The sequence below is a fragment of the Monocercomonoides exilis genome, assembly GCF_001643675.1.
Source record: "Monocercomonoides exilis strain PA203 chromosome Unknown scaffold27-1312184, whole genome shotgun sequence".
NCBI classification, from domain to species: domain Eukaryota; phylum Preaxostyla; order Oxymonadida; family Polymastigidae; genus Monocercomonoides; species Monocercomonoides exilis.
Genome location: NW_027150572.1, coordinates 656,047 through 672,998, shown reverse-complemented (window position 1 = coordinate 672,998; position 16,952 = coordinate 656,047). Strand labels below are relative to the sequence as shown.

Genomic DNA, 16,952 nt, shown 5'->3' with positions numbered 1-16,952 from the left:
TATTATAAAGATGTTAAGCATACTCCCATTTCTTCAGATTCTTCTTCAATTCTAATAAGTGGATGCTCATTTAACCATGTTAATGATGTTCTGGATGGAAGTATTTTAAGATCTATAAACGATCGCTCAACTTCTTTTTCATCTTATAACTGTTCATTTGATTACTGCCGACGCTTCAAGCCTGCTGAAACACCAAACAGCGAACAAAAAACAAGAGAGATTATCACTGAAGACAAAACATTTGAAGATTGTGTGTGGAATAACTGCACTGGCAATTCTGGTGGAGCTATATATTTAAATGCAGCTGCTAATTTGAAAATTAAAAATTGCACATTTAATAACTGTCATTCATCTGATAATGGTGGGGCAATTTACAGTATGAATGCAAATTTTTTACTATTAAATTACACATATCTAATAAATTGTTCTTGCGGAAATAAAGGAGGAGGAATATTTTGTTCCAGTGATTTTGATACAGTTTTTGAAGTGACTCAAGGCCAATTAGAAGGCTGCTCAGCAAACGAATCTGGTGGAGGAATGAAATGTGAGAATGTGAAGCGTGCTTTGTTTACTCAAATGATAGTGAAATACTGTACTTCTTCTTTTTCAGGAGGAGGGACTTCTTTTACCATTGCACTTTTTTGTGTGTGGTCTGAATGCTATTTTATTAATTGCAGCTCCAATGATGGAGGTGGAGCTGAATGGACAGCAGCTGACGAAATATATTCATTACAGAAAAAAAACGAAGAAGAAAACGAAGGAGTAAACTATTGCGTTTTTTCAAATTGCAAAGCAGGTGAAATGGGATATGGAGGAGGAGTGATTTACAACTATATCAACAGTCAAAGAGTATCTGCAATTAGTACATGGTGGATTAATTGTAGTGCAAGTGATGGTGGAGGTTTTTTTTATGAAGCATCCAATGACAGCGAAACAAACCAAAAGATATTTTTTGAATGCAGATTTCGGGATAATATTGCAACTGATCCTGATAATAATGGTGCACGAGATTTCACATTGTGGTGTAGCAAGGGATGGAGCATTAGTCCATTTGATAATGAGTCTTACTCAATATCCAGCAAATACAACGGGAAACCATACGATAAATCTTTTTCAGTTTACTGTGATGATTACGTAAATGCTGACTGGAGAGATTGGCTTACACAAAATGAGGATAAAAGAGAAGAAGACAAAGAAGAAATCGTGGACGATATTAAGGATTTTAATAAAACAGAAGAAGTTATGGATACCTTTTATGTTGAAAGCACAGGAGCAGATAATTCAACATGCGGATACGAAAATTCACCTTGCAAGACTGTTGCATATGTGACTTCACAGCGATGGAGCAATTCAGCAGCATATCCGATTGTTTTAAAATCTGACACAAATGAATTACAATCAGTTGAGATAAATAGCAAATTCATTAATGTAAATTCGAGCTTATCACAGAAAACAGTTGCATCAAGCTTTGATCCTATGATGAAATTGTCAAATGGAGTTCTCAATTTATATAACCTCACTTTCAAGTGTAACTCAAAAAACAGCTTTATAAATGTTGGCGGTTCAAATTTGAGTATTATCAATTGTTTTATCGGAACGGATAATCCAACAAATATTCACACAAGATCTGTTTTTATTTTGCAATCAGGAATTGTAACTCTTAACTTAGTAAACATTTCAAGTTTTACATTAGCTGATTCTTCGCTTTTCCAATGGGAAAATGCTTCAATTGTTTTCGATAAATGCACTTTTAATGATATTACAAAAAATTATGGAAGCGGAGCCGTCATTGAAAAATCTGTAAATAATCAATTCATTACTATAAACAACACAAATTTTACAAAGTGTTGCTGCAAAAATGGAAATGGAAGCGCAACAAGTTTTATAGTGAATAATAATGGAAAAATAACAATTGGATCAACAGTACAAAACACATTTTATAGCAGTTGTACAGCCCTTGATGGATATGGAGGGGGGATATATTTGCGACTGATGGAGCCATCGAGCGAGTTTGAAATATCGAGCGGGTGTAAGTTTGGGGCGCCTGGGGAAAACAAGGCGAAGCATGGGAAGGATGTGTATGTGCAGTGTGAGGGAGGGGTATTTCTAGAGCAGAAGATCAATGAGGCATCGATGAGATTTGTGGATGCCTCTGTGGTGCCGGAGGATCTGGATGATCTGAGCGGGAGCGAGGATGGGAGAGGAGAGCCTGTAATACCGTTATATATTTATTTGTGCAAGCTGGAGGGGCAGGTGTATGCGGACGGCAGCAAAGGGGCAGACCATTCGCGGTGTGGGTTTTCATTTTTTGCATGCTACAGCATCGAGTATTGCGTGAAGAAGAGATTGGATATAAATTTGACGAAGATCAATGTTGTGAACACTGCATCTGTGGGTTGTGAGCTGTGCATTGAGAAATTTCCGGTGGATATTTTGTCGAAAGAGGAGCGAGGGAATATTGGTATAAACGATAGCGGCACTGTAACGCAGGATGGGCTTATTTTATGCAAGTTAAGGACGAACTTTACGAATTTGGATTTTGAGATTAAAGGAGAAATGAATGGAGGGCGGAAAGCGATTATAAGTTCGGAAGAGTTGCTTGAGCTGAGTAATTGTTCGATAAGAATGGGATCAGGTGCTTCGCATATTAGAATTAGTGTGATAGTGATCAATCGAGGGGATTTCTATCTTAATAGATGTAATTTTGAAAGATTAATATTTGACACGATGCTTATTACGATGAGCGAATGGAATGCGGCGAGGATAAGAGAATGTGTATTCACGGAGGTTGGGATCAATGGACTGGGAGGGAGTATTTTTGCGAAAAGCAGTGGGGCAAGGGCGCAAAGAAGAAGCGTTGAAATTGTTGGGTGCAATGTAACGAGATGTAATGCGAGCGCGAGTGAAGGGAATGGCGGGGGTGTTTGTGCGAGTTTGCACGGTAACGACGCGATACATATAAATGAAAGTCATTTTGGAGGATGCCAGGCAGGAGGAGGGAGCACTGGGGATGGGCTTGGAGGGGGGATATATTTGCGACTGATGGAGCCATCGAGCGAGTTTGAAATATCGAGCGGGTGTAAGTTTGGGGCGCCTGGGGAAAACAAGGCGAAGCATGGGAAGGATGTGTATGTGCAGTGTGAGGGAGGGGTATTTCTAGAGCAGAAGATCAATGAGGCATCGATGAGATTTGTGGATGCCTCTGTGGTGCCGGAGGATCTGGATGATCTGAGCGGGAGCGAGGATGGGAGAGGAGAGCCTGTAATACCGTTATATATTTATTTGTGCAAGCTGGAGGGGCAGGTGTATGCGGACGGCAGCAAAGGGGCAGACCATTCGCGGTGTGGGTTTTCATTTTTTGCATGCTACAGCATCGAGTATTGCGTGAAGAAGAGATTGGATATAAATTTGACGAAGATCAATGTTGTGAACACTGCATCTGTGGGTTGTGAGCTGTGCATTGAGAAATTTCCGGTGGATATTTTGTCGAAAGAGGAGCGAGGGAATATTGGTATAAACGATAGCGGCACTGTAACGCAGGATGGGCTTATTTTATGCAAGTTAAGGACGAACTTTACGAATTTGGATTTTGAGATTAAAGGAGAAATGAATGGAGGGCGGAAAGCGATTATAAGTTCGGAAGAGTTGCTTGAGCTGAGTAATTGTTCGATAAGAATGGGATCAGGTGCTTCGCATATTAGAATTAGTGTGATAGTGATCAATCGAGGGGATTTCTATCTTAATAGATGTAATTTTGAAAGATTAATATTTGACACGATGCTTATTACGATGAGCGAATGGAATGCGGCGAGGATAAGAGAATGTGTATTCACGGAGGTTGGGATCAATGGACTGGGAGGGAGTATTTTTGCGAAAAGCAGTGGGGCAAGGGCGCAAAGAAGAAGCGTTGAAATTGTTGGGTGCAATGTAACGAGATGTAATGCGAGCGCGAGTGAAGGGAATGGCGGGGGTGTTTGTGCGAGTTTGCACGGTAACGACGCGATACATATAAATGAAAGTCATTTTGGAGGATGCCAGGCAGGAGGAGGGAGCACTGGGGATGGGCTTGGAGGGGGATATATTTGCGACTGATGGAGCCATCGAGCGAGTTTGAAATATCGAGCGGGTGTAAGTTTGGGGCGCCTGGGGAAAACAAGGCGAAGCATGGGAAGGATGTGTATGTGCAGTGTGAGGGAGGGGTATTTCTAGAGCAGAAGATCAATGAGGCATCGATGAGATTTGTGGATGCCTCTGTGGTGCCGGAGGATCTGGATGATCTGAGCGGGAGCGAGGATGGGAGAGGAGAGCCTGTAATACCGTTATATATTTATTTGTGCAAGCTGGAGGGCAGGTGTATGCGGACGGCAGCAAAGGGGCAGACCATTCGCGGTGTGGGTTTTCATTTTTTGCATGCTACAGCATCGAGTATTGCGTGAAGAAGAGATTGGATATAAATTTGACGAAGATCAATGTTGTGAACACTGCATCTGTGGGTTGTGAGCTGTGCATTGAGAAATTTCCGGTGGATATTTTGTCGAAAGAGGAGCGAGGGAATATTGGTATAAACGATAGCGGCACTGTAACGCAGGATGGGCTTATTTTATGCAAGTTAAGGACGAACTTTACGAATTTGGATTTTGAGATTAAAGGAGAAATGAATGGAGGGCGGAAAGCGATTATAAGTTCGGAAGAGTTGCTTGAGCTGAGTAATTGTTCGATAAGAATGGGATCAGGTGCTTCGCATATTAGAATTAGTGTGATAGTGATCAATCGAGGGGATTTCTATCTTAATAGATGTAATTTTGAAAGATTAATATTTGACACGATGCTTATTACGATGAGCGAATGGAATGCGGCGAGGATAAGAGAATGTGTATTCACGGAGGTTGGGATCAATGGACTGGGAGGGAGTATTTTTGCGAAAAGCAGTGGGGCAAGGGCGCAAAGAAGAAGCGTTGAAATTGTTGGGTGCAATGTAACGAGATGTAATGCGAGCGCGAGTGAAGGGAATGGCGGGGGTGTTTGTGCGAGTTTGCACGGTAACGACGCGATACATATAAATGAAAGTCATTTTGGAGGATGCCAGGCAGGAGGAGGGAGCACTGGGGATGGGCTTGGAGGGGGGATATATTTGCGACTGATGGAGCCATCGAGCGAGTTTGAAATATCGAGCGGGTGTAAGTTTGGGGCGCCTGGGGAAAACAAGGCGAAGCATGGGAAGGATGTGTATGTGCAGTGTGAGGGAGGGGTATTTCTAGAGCAGAAGATCAATGAGGCATCGATGAGATTTGTGGATGCCTCTGTGGTGCCGGAGGATCTGGATGATCTGAGCGGGAGCGAGGATGGGAGAGGAGAGCCTGTAATACCGTTATATATTTATTTGTGCAAGCTGGAGGGCAGGTGTATGCGGACGGCAGCAAAGGGGCAGACCATTCGCGGTGTGGGTTTTCATTTTTTGCATGCTACAGCATCGAGTATTGCGTGAAGAAGAGATTGGATATAAATTTGACGAAGATCAATGTTGTGAACACTGCATCTGTGGGTTGTGAGCTGTGCATTGAGAAATTTCCGGTGGATATTTTGTCGAAAGAGGAGCGAGGGAATATTGGTATAAACGATAGCGGCACTGTAACGCAGGATGGGCTTATTTTATGCAAGTTAAGGACGAACTTTACGAATTTGGATTTTGAGATTAAAGGAGAAATGAATGGAGGGCGGAAAGCGATTATAAGTTCGGAAGAGTTGCTTGAGCTGAGTAATTGTTCGATAAGAATGGGATCAGGTGCTTCGCATATTAGAATTAGTGTGATAGTGATCAATCGAGGGGATTTCTATCTTAATAGATGTAATTTTGAAAGATTAATATTTGACACGATGCTTATTACGATGAGCGAATGGAATGCGGCGAGGATAAGAGAATGTGTATTCACGGAGGTTGGGATCAATGGACTGGGAGGGAGTATTTTTGCGAAAAGCAGTGGGGCAAGGGCGCAAAGAAGAAGCGTTGAAATTGTTGGGTGCAATGTAACGAGATGTAATGCGAGCGCGAGTGAAGGGAATGGCGGGGGTGTTTGTGCGAGTTTGCACGGTAACGACGCGATACATATAAATGAAAGTCATTTTGGAGGATGCCAGGCAGGAGGAGGGAGCACTGGGGATGGGCTTGGAGGGGGGATATATTTGCGACTGATGGAGCCATCGAGCGAGTTTGAAATATCGAGCGGGTGTAAGTTTGGGGCGCCTGGGGAAAACAAGGCGAAGCATGGGAAGGATGTGTATGTGCAGTGTGAGGGAGGGGTATTTCTAGAGCAGAAGATCAATGAGGCATCGATGAGATTTGTGGATGCCTCTGTGGTGCCGGAGGATCTGGATGATCTGAGCGGGAGCGAGGATGGGAGAGGAGAGCCTGTAATACCGTTATATATTTATTTGTGCAAGCTGGAGGGGCAGGTGTATGCGGACGGCAGCAAAGGGGCAGACCATTCGCGGTGTGGGTTTTCATTTTTTGCATGCTACAGCATCGAGTATTGCGTGAAAAGGATTATTTCTGTCGATTTTGGAACAATTTTGATTCGTAATGTGTCAACTATTAGTAGTGAAATATTAATTGAAAACTATGCCGTTTGTATAAAGGGAGAATTTTATCATGAAGCCAATGTATCAATTTCTGATAACGAGGATGCTTCACATGAGGGACTTATTTTATGCAAATCAGAAACTAATTTTAGTTATTTGATATTTGAGATGCCGATTGAATTGAGCGATGTTCATAAATATTTCATCTGCTCATTTTCTTCTCTGGAGATGTCACATTTTTATTTCTCATTTCCTTCGCATTCTGAAAATATCCCATATAGCATAATAGCAGTTCTTGGAGGAGACTTAAAACTTAGAGATTTTGATTTAAGATTTAACAGTCATTTTAAGAGTTCACCAATTATTGTTGACAGAGGGAAAAACATATCATTGAAGAATGGATCATTTTCTGAAATTACAAGGAAGGATGGCAATGGAGGTTTGCTTTGCTACAAATACGGATCTTCTGATTTGGTGGAGGATGTTTATATTTTAATCGAGAAGTGCAGCTTCAAAAACATTGGAGTTATTGGAGAAAGCATCAAAGGAGGAGGAATATATGCTCATCTTGCTGGATCAAGTCAAATTGTTGTGAATGATTCATCTTCGTTTTGTGGTTGCTGTGCGGAAACCAATGGTGAAGGCACAAAAGGATTTGGAGGAGGAATTTATTTGCTGTTTGAAGATGATTCCTCTGAATTCGAGCTGAACAGCATCACATTCGAACAGTGTTCGGCAAACGAGGGTGCAAATGTATTTGTTAACGCAAGCAATTTGTTCAGAAAAATTAATTTTACAACACTTAGTTTTGAAATTGATTTAACAGACGAAATATCATATTCAGGAATTGAAAGAGACACAACCGAAGAACAATTAATTATTCCGCTTGTTCTCTATTTGAGGAATTTGTCATTGCCGATTTATGTAAATGGGACAAGCGGAGCCGATTTCTCTGCCTGTGGATTTGCTAACTATCCTTGCTGTTCCTTGAACATTTCGTCCGAATCGCGATTTGGCTCTGAATCTCATAATTTGTTTATTTCGCAGCCTTTTGCTTTTGATGTTGAATACATGTTTGATGGTGATGAATGGAACGTAAGTTCATTATCTTGCTCTGTGTCAAATGGCTTTGCAGTACAATCGCCGAATGAACATGTCTTTGACGCGCTAATTATTACAAAAATGAATTCAAATTTCAATAATATAATGTTTAATTTGACTAAATCGCTGAACGGAAGAACGTCAGTGTTCATGATTGATTCAGAAACCCTGAATTTGAGCAATTGTGGGATTCAAAGTTATGAAAACGAAATTGATTATGGATTTGCACTAATTTGTGGAGGAGGTATTCGTATTTGTAATTTTTCTGCATCTTTGCTAAGCTTTTCAACTGTGCACATATTTGCTGCAAATTCGAATAACGTGGATATTAACATTTCTGACTCGCGATTTACTGAATTGCAATTTAACATCGGCAGCATCGTTTACGGAAGATGCATATCAAATTTGAATATTTCTAACTGCTCTTTTCAAAAAATCTGCACGCTACAAGAAAATGGTTCATGCGTTTTCATTAATGATGCATATGATCACAATTGTCAGATTAGTGTTTTCAATTGCACTTTTTCTAATACTTCTGTTAAAGATATTATTTCGTGCGGAGGAGCAATTTATTTGAATACAGTTTGCGGTGCATCATTCATCGGCTGTTGCTCGTTTTTGGGGTGCACTACATCTACTGAACCAAATTCAGGTTGTGGTGGAGGTATTTTCATTTGTTCTCCATCTAACAGAGTATCTTTTGTTGTTTCTGAGCCAGATTTTCAAAGAGAAAAACCGAATGCTGCGAAATATGGAAATGATTTGTTTGTCAGTTCGGACAGATTATCAAGGTGCATTACAAATACCTCCTTGCCATTTGCGCAGTATTTGGACATCGATAATACAACAATTCATTCAATGTGTGGCTCAATTGAGACACAGAGCAATATTATTATTCCTCTGATTTTCTATTTTCTCGAAAGGGGAACAACAGCGTATTTGTCGGCAGCAGGAATTGATATTGAAGTGTGTGGCTTTATTCAATATCCTTGCCTCTCTTTCTGTTACGTTGCATCAAACATTCACGAACACAACACAACAGAAATAATTATTTGCACAGAATCATCTATAACCTCAGAAATTTTACTTGACGGTGTTTGTGTAAATTCTCTTGATTCGTTGCAATCTAAGCTCAACTGTCTTAGCGCTCAATCTGGATCGTCAGGCAAAATCATAAGTTTGACAAATGATGTATCATTTTCAAACTTGGATTTTGTGTTGAGTGAGTCGTTTACTAACAATGCAAATACTCTTTTCTATTGCAACGCAAGCAATTTGTTACTATGCAACTGCGGATTTAAGAAACAGGAAAACAATCCTGATACTTACATTCATTATGCGCTTATTACAATTGCAAAAGGTTCTGTGAATATGAAAGATGTAATATGCAAAGGAATCTTTCCCTCTCACTCTATGATTGAAGCTCCATTTCTACAAGGAAGGAATGAGATCAACATTTCAGCAAAAAATCTTAATCTACCGAAGGTTCCACTTATTTGTTTCACTCAATCTGAAGGAACTGATGCAAATGCTGAAAGTTGTATCGCTTTGTTATATGATTGGTCATTAACAAATGTAACACTTCAAGATACAAATTCATCAGCTCTTATTTCTACTCAAGTTTATTCATCGTTATCTCTAAACAACTGCTCGTTAATAAATGTTTCATCTCCGCAAAGTAGAAGGGGAGGAAGTGTTTGCATATTAACTGAGCAAAATGGCCAGTTCAGTATTTATAATTCTTCATTTAAATCATGCACAGCGGAAATTGAATCTGTTGGATATGGTGGGGCGATCTATTCTTATCTCAATTCTACGAAAGATATAATTTTGAAAAGTGTTGAATTTAATGATTGTTCTGCTTGGAAAGGCAAAAATATTTTTGTGATTAGCACAAATCTCAACAAGTCTGTAAGCAAAAGCAGTTTTAATTTTGACTATGAAGCATTTGCAGATGATGAAAATGCGTTTGTAGGTAATGATACGAATGATGGAAGGATGGTGAACTTCAATCTTCTTCGATTATTGATTGAATATTCCTCAAATAGCACATTTATTTCTGACGAAGGTCTCGATGTTTCGAGGTGCGGGTCTGCCAGCGAGCCTTGCGAGACAATCCATTTTGCAAAACTTCATTTAAGAAGCGATTCGTTCACTATCTGCATTTGTACCAATTTCACTTTACGCTCTAAAGAAGAGTTAAGTGGATACGAACTGAGATCTGACGATTCTTCAATTTCAAATGTTAATATTTCTTCATCTTTCTCTGATGTAGTTGACTGTGCCATATTTAATAATCAGACTTTGGGCTTATCTGATCTTCGATTTTGCATTTCTTGGCAACTTCCAAGCTCGCTCATTTCGATCATTAAATCTGATTCTAATTCACAAAGCACTAAGTTGAGATCTGTCACGTTTTCAGAAGAAGACAGAAATGCAATTCTTTATTGTTCGTTAATGATAGTGCTATCAGGACCTGTTACTCTGGATAATTGTTATCTTTCTGATTTGAACTTTTCTGTTGCTCCATTTAAACTTTTTGAAAGAGATTCTTTGGCTTTGCGATCAACAGCCAAATCAAAGGCTAATGATCAATCTGCACAGATTTCCTTTGAAAACTGCAGCTTCATAAACATTGAATCTAGAATATCGAATGGAACGCTAGGAAAATATGCGATTAAAGAAAATGAGAGAACATTTATTTCTAACTGCAACTTTTCAAACAATAACCTAATCAACGAATACACAAATGGAGGAGCGCAATACTTTGTTGTTTCTTCGAATGGTTTCTGTGAAATTAGAGAATCTTCCTTCACTGAATGTTCCGTTTCTGAATCATCAGGAAGGGGAGGTGCAATTTTCATGAAAGTGATTGCCAAAGAAGCAAATAGATTTCAATTTACAACACTTTTGTTCAGCGGCAACGCTGCAATGTTTGGTGAAAACATATTTGTTGAATGCGATGATCTTGAGGTAGTTGCCCCAGTAACCCAATTTGATTTTTACCTTCCAGTAACAGATATAGATGATTGCAGATTTTACTACGGAACAAAATATCAGAACGGTGCGGATCCGATCAATTTATACACGTATTGGGCGTATCATGGAGAGTTTGTTTATTTATCTCTTAGAGATGGAGAAGACACCTTTTTGTGCGGTTCGAAATCATCTCCTTGCAGATCCAAAGATATCATTGAAAGCAGATTCGAGAAAAACGTCTCGTCCACAATTCTCTTTGTTGATTCGTCCTATTCATTAATATCAAAAATAATTTTTGAAGGTGAACTTGAGAACCGAGGACTTCATGGATTTTGCAGAGTTGGCAGCAGCGACCCTTATCCTGTTCCAGTAACTATTGGATATTCAGCACCTACTGGTGAGGAAAGGCTCGATTCATTGTTCACCTCGACCGGAAATATTACAATAGGAGGATTTCTTTTTGACCTTCGAAAATTGGGCTATATGCGCGTTATTCATTCAACTGCAGGAATCTTAAAAGTTCGAGAATGCGACTTCACTTTTAGCAGTGAATCAACGAATGTAGGAATACTCGAAAAAGTGAAAGGGGAATTAACTATTTCAAGCGTTCGACTTTACAACAGCGAAAATGGTGCATATTCAGAAGCATCTCTATTTAATATTTCCACTTCGTTATCGATTCTGTCTATTGATAACGTTTCAATCTATAATATGAGCCTTATTTCAGGTGAATTAATAAAAATAATCACTAATTCATCATCAAATTCACAAACAAATGAAGATTCTCTTTATTCAATTACAAATTGCTTAGCGTCGTTTATTACATTGGACGATTCTTCATCTCTGATTAAATCAGAAAACCCAATTTCGAATTGTATGAATTTCAGCTTCTGCAACATCACTAATATTTCAAGCATAACATCTTCAAGCTTAGAAAAGTCATTCTCAGTTTCAGCAAGCGGATCATTTTTGTTGGAAAATTGCTTTTTTTCGAATTGTACATCAAGCGAAATGGGAGGTGGCATTTATTTGCAGACGAAAGGGCAGTTCAATTTCAAGAGGTGTTCTTTTGTAGATTGTAGCGCTCAATCAGAGGATGGAAGAGGAGGTGGAATATTTGTAGATCTAAGTAATTGCTATCCAGATTTTCTCATTTTTGAACCATCATTTGACTCCAACAAGGCTAAATGGGGAAAAGATTTGTTCATTAACTCATCCAACATTTCGAAATGCATAACCGTTTCGAGCTTTCCATTTATTAATGAAGAAAATCTTTCATCTAATTCTCTGAGAGGGAATTACATTGAAGAAGGAAGAGAAGAGACAATCCCATTATTTGTCTTTCTTTTCAATATTACAGATGTGTTTGTTTCATCGCTTGTTGAGGAAGGATATGGAAATGATAACAAGAGATGTGGATATAAACTGTATCCATGCATTACGATCGATTACGCATTGAAGTTTCGCAGTGATTCTTCTGTGATTCAAGTATTGAACACATCTACTATTTCTGACAACGCATTACTTGAAGAGCTCCCTATTAGAATTGCTGGTACTGAACATGATGCAGCTTGTATTGAAATTGAAGCACATAATGAGACAGCTGATGGAAGCTTGATGAAAGTGAATATTGATACTGAAATAAAGAATTGTCAATTGATTCTGCCAAACTCAATAACAGGGCATGACACCGTGTTTGAATCGTTCTCCTTATTTTTGCTCGCAGATGGGTCTGTAACTTCAGTGACTCAAACTATTTCCTACACATTCGTTAAAGTTGAATCAGGACAAATGAAATTCAAAGATTTCGTATTCCATGATATTCGCATTAAAAATGCTTGTGGAATAATAATCGCTGACACTCCTCACAATGAAAATTCCAACAATGAATTATATTTGAATTCGTGTAGCTTTTCAAATATCTGTCTTTTTTCTGAAGATGATTCGGCAAATGGATTTATTTTCGCTTCTGATGAAACTTCTGTTTATATTGACAAATGTATTGGAGATTCACTGAATTTATCAGTTCCATTTATCAATGGCATTGGATCCAATGTCTCTGTTTACGAAAGCACATTCACTCACATAGGCTGCAAAGACTGTTCTGTTATTTCATCTTCAAAAACAAGAAATCTTAGGGTGGAATTAACAACAATTCAAGAATCTATCAGACAAATAGGAGCAGGAGCAGCGATTGAAATTAAGAGCTGGGGGACTGGAACAAATACAGCTGGTATCATCAATTGCACACTTAATAGCTGCGGCGTAACAGCCAACGAAACTGGGGGAGGAGGGCTGTTTAGTGCGATTGATGCTGATCAAATGGTGAGAATAGAGAATTGTTCATTTGCGAATTGCTCTGCAGTTCTTCGCGGTTCGACCGGAAATGGTGGTGGCATTTTACTGATTTTAAAGTCAAATGATGCAGGCTTTTACATCAACAAACCATTTTTCCCTGATAAAGATGCTCCAAACGCCAATTCAGCTGACCACGGCCGTAATCTCTACATAATTGCTCCATCTCTGAGTGAAGTGATCAATAACGAGACGATACCTTCAATAGATGATCCAACTATTGATAATTCTTCGATGGAAGGAGCTGAACCTCCGGATAACGAGCCATCTGTTTCATTGCCATTGTATGTGAGAGAATTGGACGAATTTGTGTTTGTTTCTTCGAGTGGCCTGGATGTCAATGTGTGTGGGTTTAACGACTTTTCTTGCCTGACACTTTTGTACTCATTTAGCAGAAAAGAAGATGACAAAAAAATATGTGTGTTGGATTCAATTGCCTTTGAAGAAGAGATTAAAGCAAGTGATTGCATCTATTTAATCAAAGGAGGCACAAAATTGAGCGGATGGAACATAAGTTCCAATGCTTCAGGTGATGCTTATGCGCTTATTACAGCAGACACTGACCTAACGATAAGCAATCTCACAATTAGACTTCCAGATGCATTCCAAACACATTTAGCGTTTATTGAATCAACGAATTATTTGAGAATAAACGACTGTGAGCTTGAATGCCTCGATTCCACTTCCTCAATGATTAACTATTACATTTTCTCCTTGAACCGCGGAAGATGCTCAATGTCTTGTGTGACATGCAAAAACACTGAATTTATAAATACCTCAATAATTGCATATGGAGAGAACTTGTTGGATTTGTATTTGAATGAACTTGTCTTTGATAATGTAATATTTTCCTCTGCTTCCATTTTAAGCAATTCTTCAACAACCGAATTATTCTGGGCAAATGCTAGCATAACGAAAATGCAATTAGCAAACGCCACTCAGAATGGCTCAAAATCATTGTTATGTCTCTCTTCATTCGCTTTATTTATTGAAGATTCAAATTTGTGTTGCAACAATAAAGTCCATGGAAATGGAACAGTTTTGAACATCTCAGAAAGCATAATTAGAATGTCTAATTGTTCAATATCAGGATTGAATGGCTTTGCTAGTTCTGAAAATAATGAAGCAGACTTTGAAGAAGATTTCAGCTGTAAATTTGAGGGATCACTTATTACTCTCAGAAATTGTCTTTCTACGATTAGTTCAGTTACGTTTGCTAATTCGTCGATTGGTGCACTATCAATAATTGAAGGCGAAACTCATTTTGAAAATTGTGCATTCATTAACAACACCATCAACAATGCTGACTACAATTCTGTTCATAGGAACATTTTGTGTGAAAAAGGAGCTCTTATTATTGATTCGTATTCTGATGAGTCTGGATTGAGAGATCCAGACAATCTACTGGAAGGAGAATACCTCGAACTTTGGATGCAGAATAGCGGCTGCACGATAAATGGCTCGGTTGGTCAGAGATTGCAAGAGAGCGAAGATTTATCTGAGGAGACATTAAAAGCATTTCCTCAAAAAGTCTATCAATTTTGCAGACCTCACGTGAATTCAATTAACAGGGCAGAAGACGAAGATCAAGTATTCATCAGATTTGTCGGAAGCAATCTTCTTCCGTGCCTTGCTTCATTCGAGCTCTTTTCTTTGGACACAACTGATGCGATGGCCGAAAAGCAAACGGTTCCATTGTCATTTGCGGAGTGCATCTTTGTGAATCAAAATGTATTTATGATCAAGGCTTCAATATCCCAACTTCAATTAGCCTTTGAAATGGAAAAAACTCAGATCTGGGCACGAGCTGTGCTGAATTTGAAGGAGCATTCAACATCAGAGTTACATTCGAACGGCGTGAGCGTTGTGAGGACGGAATATATTCTTTTGCAAGATATTATCGTAATTACTGATCCAACACCGGATCCCATTCCAGATGTAACTGATGATGGGAATGAAGGGAACAACAGATATTCCAAGTCTTCAACAAAGTCATTTCCTTGGTGGATTATTTTGATTGTCATTGGAGCTCTTGTTATTGTGACTGTGATTGTTGCAGTAGTGATTGCGAAGAGCAGACAATCAAAGAAGACATCTGCTATTGAATCTGACGAGTTTGAAGACGAGGCAGAAGTTAAAGGATCTATTCACACCTTTGAAATGGACGAACTTGGAATTGTGATGAATCCTGTGAGCGAAACATCGTCCAAAGGTGGTGACTCGTCGGTTGTCATTCAGAGAGTCGATGTGTCGAAGTTTGAAGAAGCTGAACTCAAAAGAAAAGAGCTTGGGATATCTTCGCCTGGTTCAATAAACCTGTCAGACGGTCCAGGCGAGATAAATGGCTGCTTATTCGATGATGATAGCAACAAATGCTCATCATCTGAAGCATCGCATGATGTTGACATGTTTGGAACAACTGAGCCTCTATATCCGTTGAAAAAGAAATCGAAGAGGCATGCAAATAGAAACAATTCTGCTGATTTAAATTCTAACTCGTCCACAGCTGCGCTTCTTGCAAATGAAAGCGATTCTGCTGCACAAAGTATGAATTGTACTCTATCCAGCACTAATTTGGCAACCAGCCAGTTTGACATTGGCGAAACTGATTCGCTTTGCGACTCTTTGGAAGAAGACATTATGAGAAAGCTTTTAGAAACAACTTTGCTAGAAAACTCGTTGCAACAAGATGGTGTCATGACAAATTCTCCAGACAGTTTGACAGACGCACACACAATATCTCCTCTTTCGGCTATGCAGGATGACGATATCATGATTCCTGGCTTTGATGACGATATTGGCACTTCCAATATGAAGGGCAGAAAGAAGGGAAAGAAAGGAAAGCGCAGAAAAGGAAAGAAGTCGAAGCGTTTGCAGGAAGCAAACGAGGATGAACAGGAGATAGGAGAAGATAGAGAGCCTGAGGAAGGAGCAAAGATTTCTTCAGATTCTTTGGCACCACCTGCTGACGAAAAAGTTGCAAAGGACAAATTGCCAGAATACTATCACGCATCTTCTTCAGCATCAAGCACTCCATTCACATTATTTGGAGATGAAGAAAAAGCTATTGAAAGTTCAACTCAAAGAGAATCAGATGGCATGGCTCCTTTCGCAAATGATGCTGTTGATTCGGAAATAATTCGTGAAGATTCAATTGGAGCAAATTCGACAATTGCAATATCCGAACAAACAAAATCTGAAGAGATTATTGATTCAGAACAAACAGAACAGAGCAAAACAAATGCAGCTGTCAATGACAATGAATTAGAGAATCCAGCAGTTGTATCTGGAGAAACGGAACAAGAGCAACCTCAAAAGAAAAAGAAGAAGAAGAAGAAGAAGAAGCATCAAAAGAGTACTGAAGAAGAAGTGAATGCTGATCCATCTGCAGGTGTGCCTATTCAGCTTGATGAACTTATTGGAGATCTGTTGCCACCAGATGCCAGCCAGTTGTCAGCATCAACAGCAACTGATGATAAAGCACTGAATGATATCACTCTTTCAACGAATTCGACTAAAGCCGAAGAGTTGGCAGTGGCTGATACACAGAACTTTGCTGATGTTTCTTTGACGCAAAATGAGCAGAATGAGGAGGAAGCACAACATCTCATTGAAGAAAAGGATACAAATGAAGAAATAATAACAGAAAAACCAAAGAAGAAAAAGAAGAAGAAGAAGAAGCACAATAAGAAAGAAGAGGCTGTTCCAGAGGAACTAACGTTTGCTGGAACAGATACAGATTTTCAAGTTGCAATTGAGGAAGGGCTTGGTCAGGCTGAGCAGTAATCTTGCTGTTTACGCGAACAAGCACTTTCACAAATTGTTGATTTCATGAAATGTCGATCTATTTTCGGAAGAAAAAAAAAAATAACCGTTTTGTCCAATTAATGAAGTCACAGAATTGATTTGTTCTTTGAAGGAAGAAATGGAAAATACGTTTT

At 39.2% G+C, this 16,952-nt stretch overlaps 1 protein-coding gene across 1 annotated transcript; it reads left to right on the top strand.

The window, feature by feature from the left end:
- Nucleotides 1-5,703: 5,703 nt before the first annotated feature.
- MONOS_10828 (uncharacterized protein) lies at nt 5,704-16,879 on the top strand (the record flags this gene model as incomplete). Its single annotated transcript, XM_067863306.1, has 1 exon — nt 5,704-16,879. One exon carries the CDS (start codon nt 5,704-5,706, stop codon nt 16,795-16,797), a length of 11,094 nt encoding a protein of 3,697 aa, XP_067725988.1. The 3' UTR covers nt 16,798-16,879.
- Between the last annotated feature and the right edge of the window lie 73 nt (nt 16,880-16,952).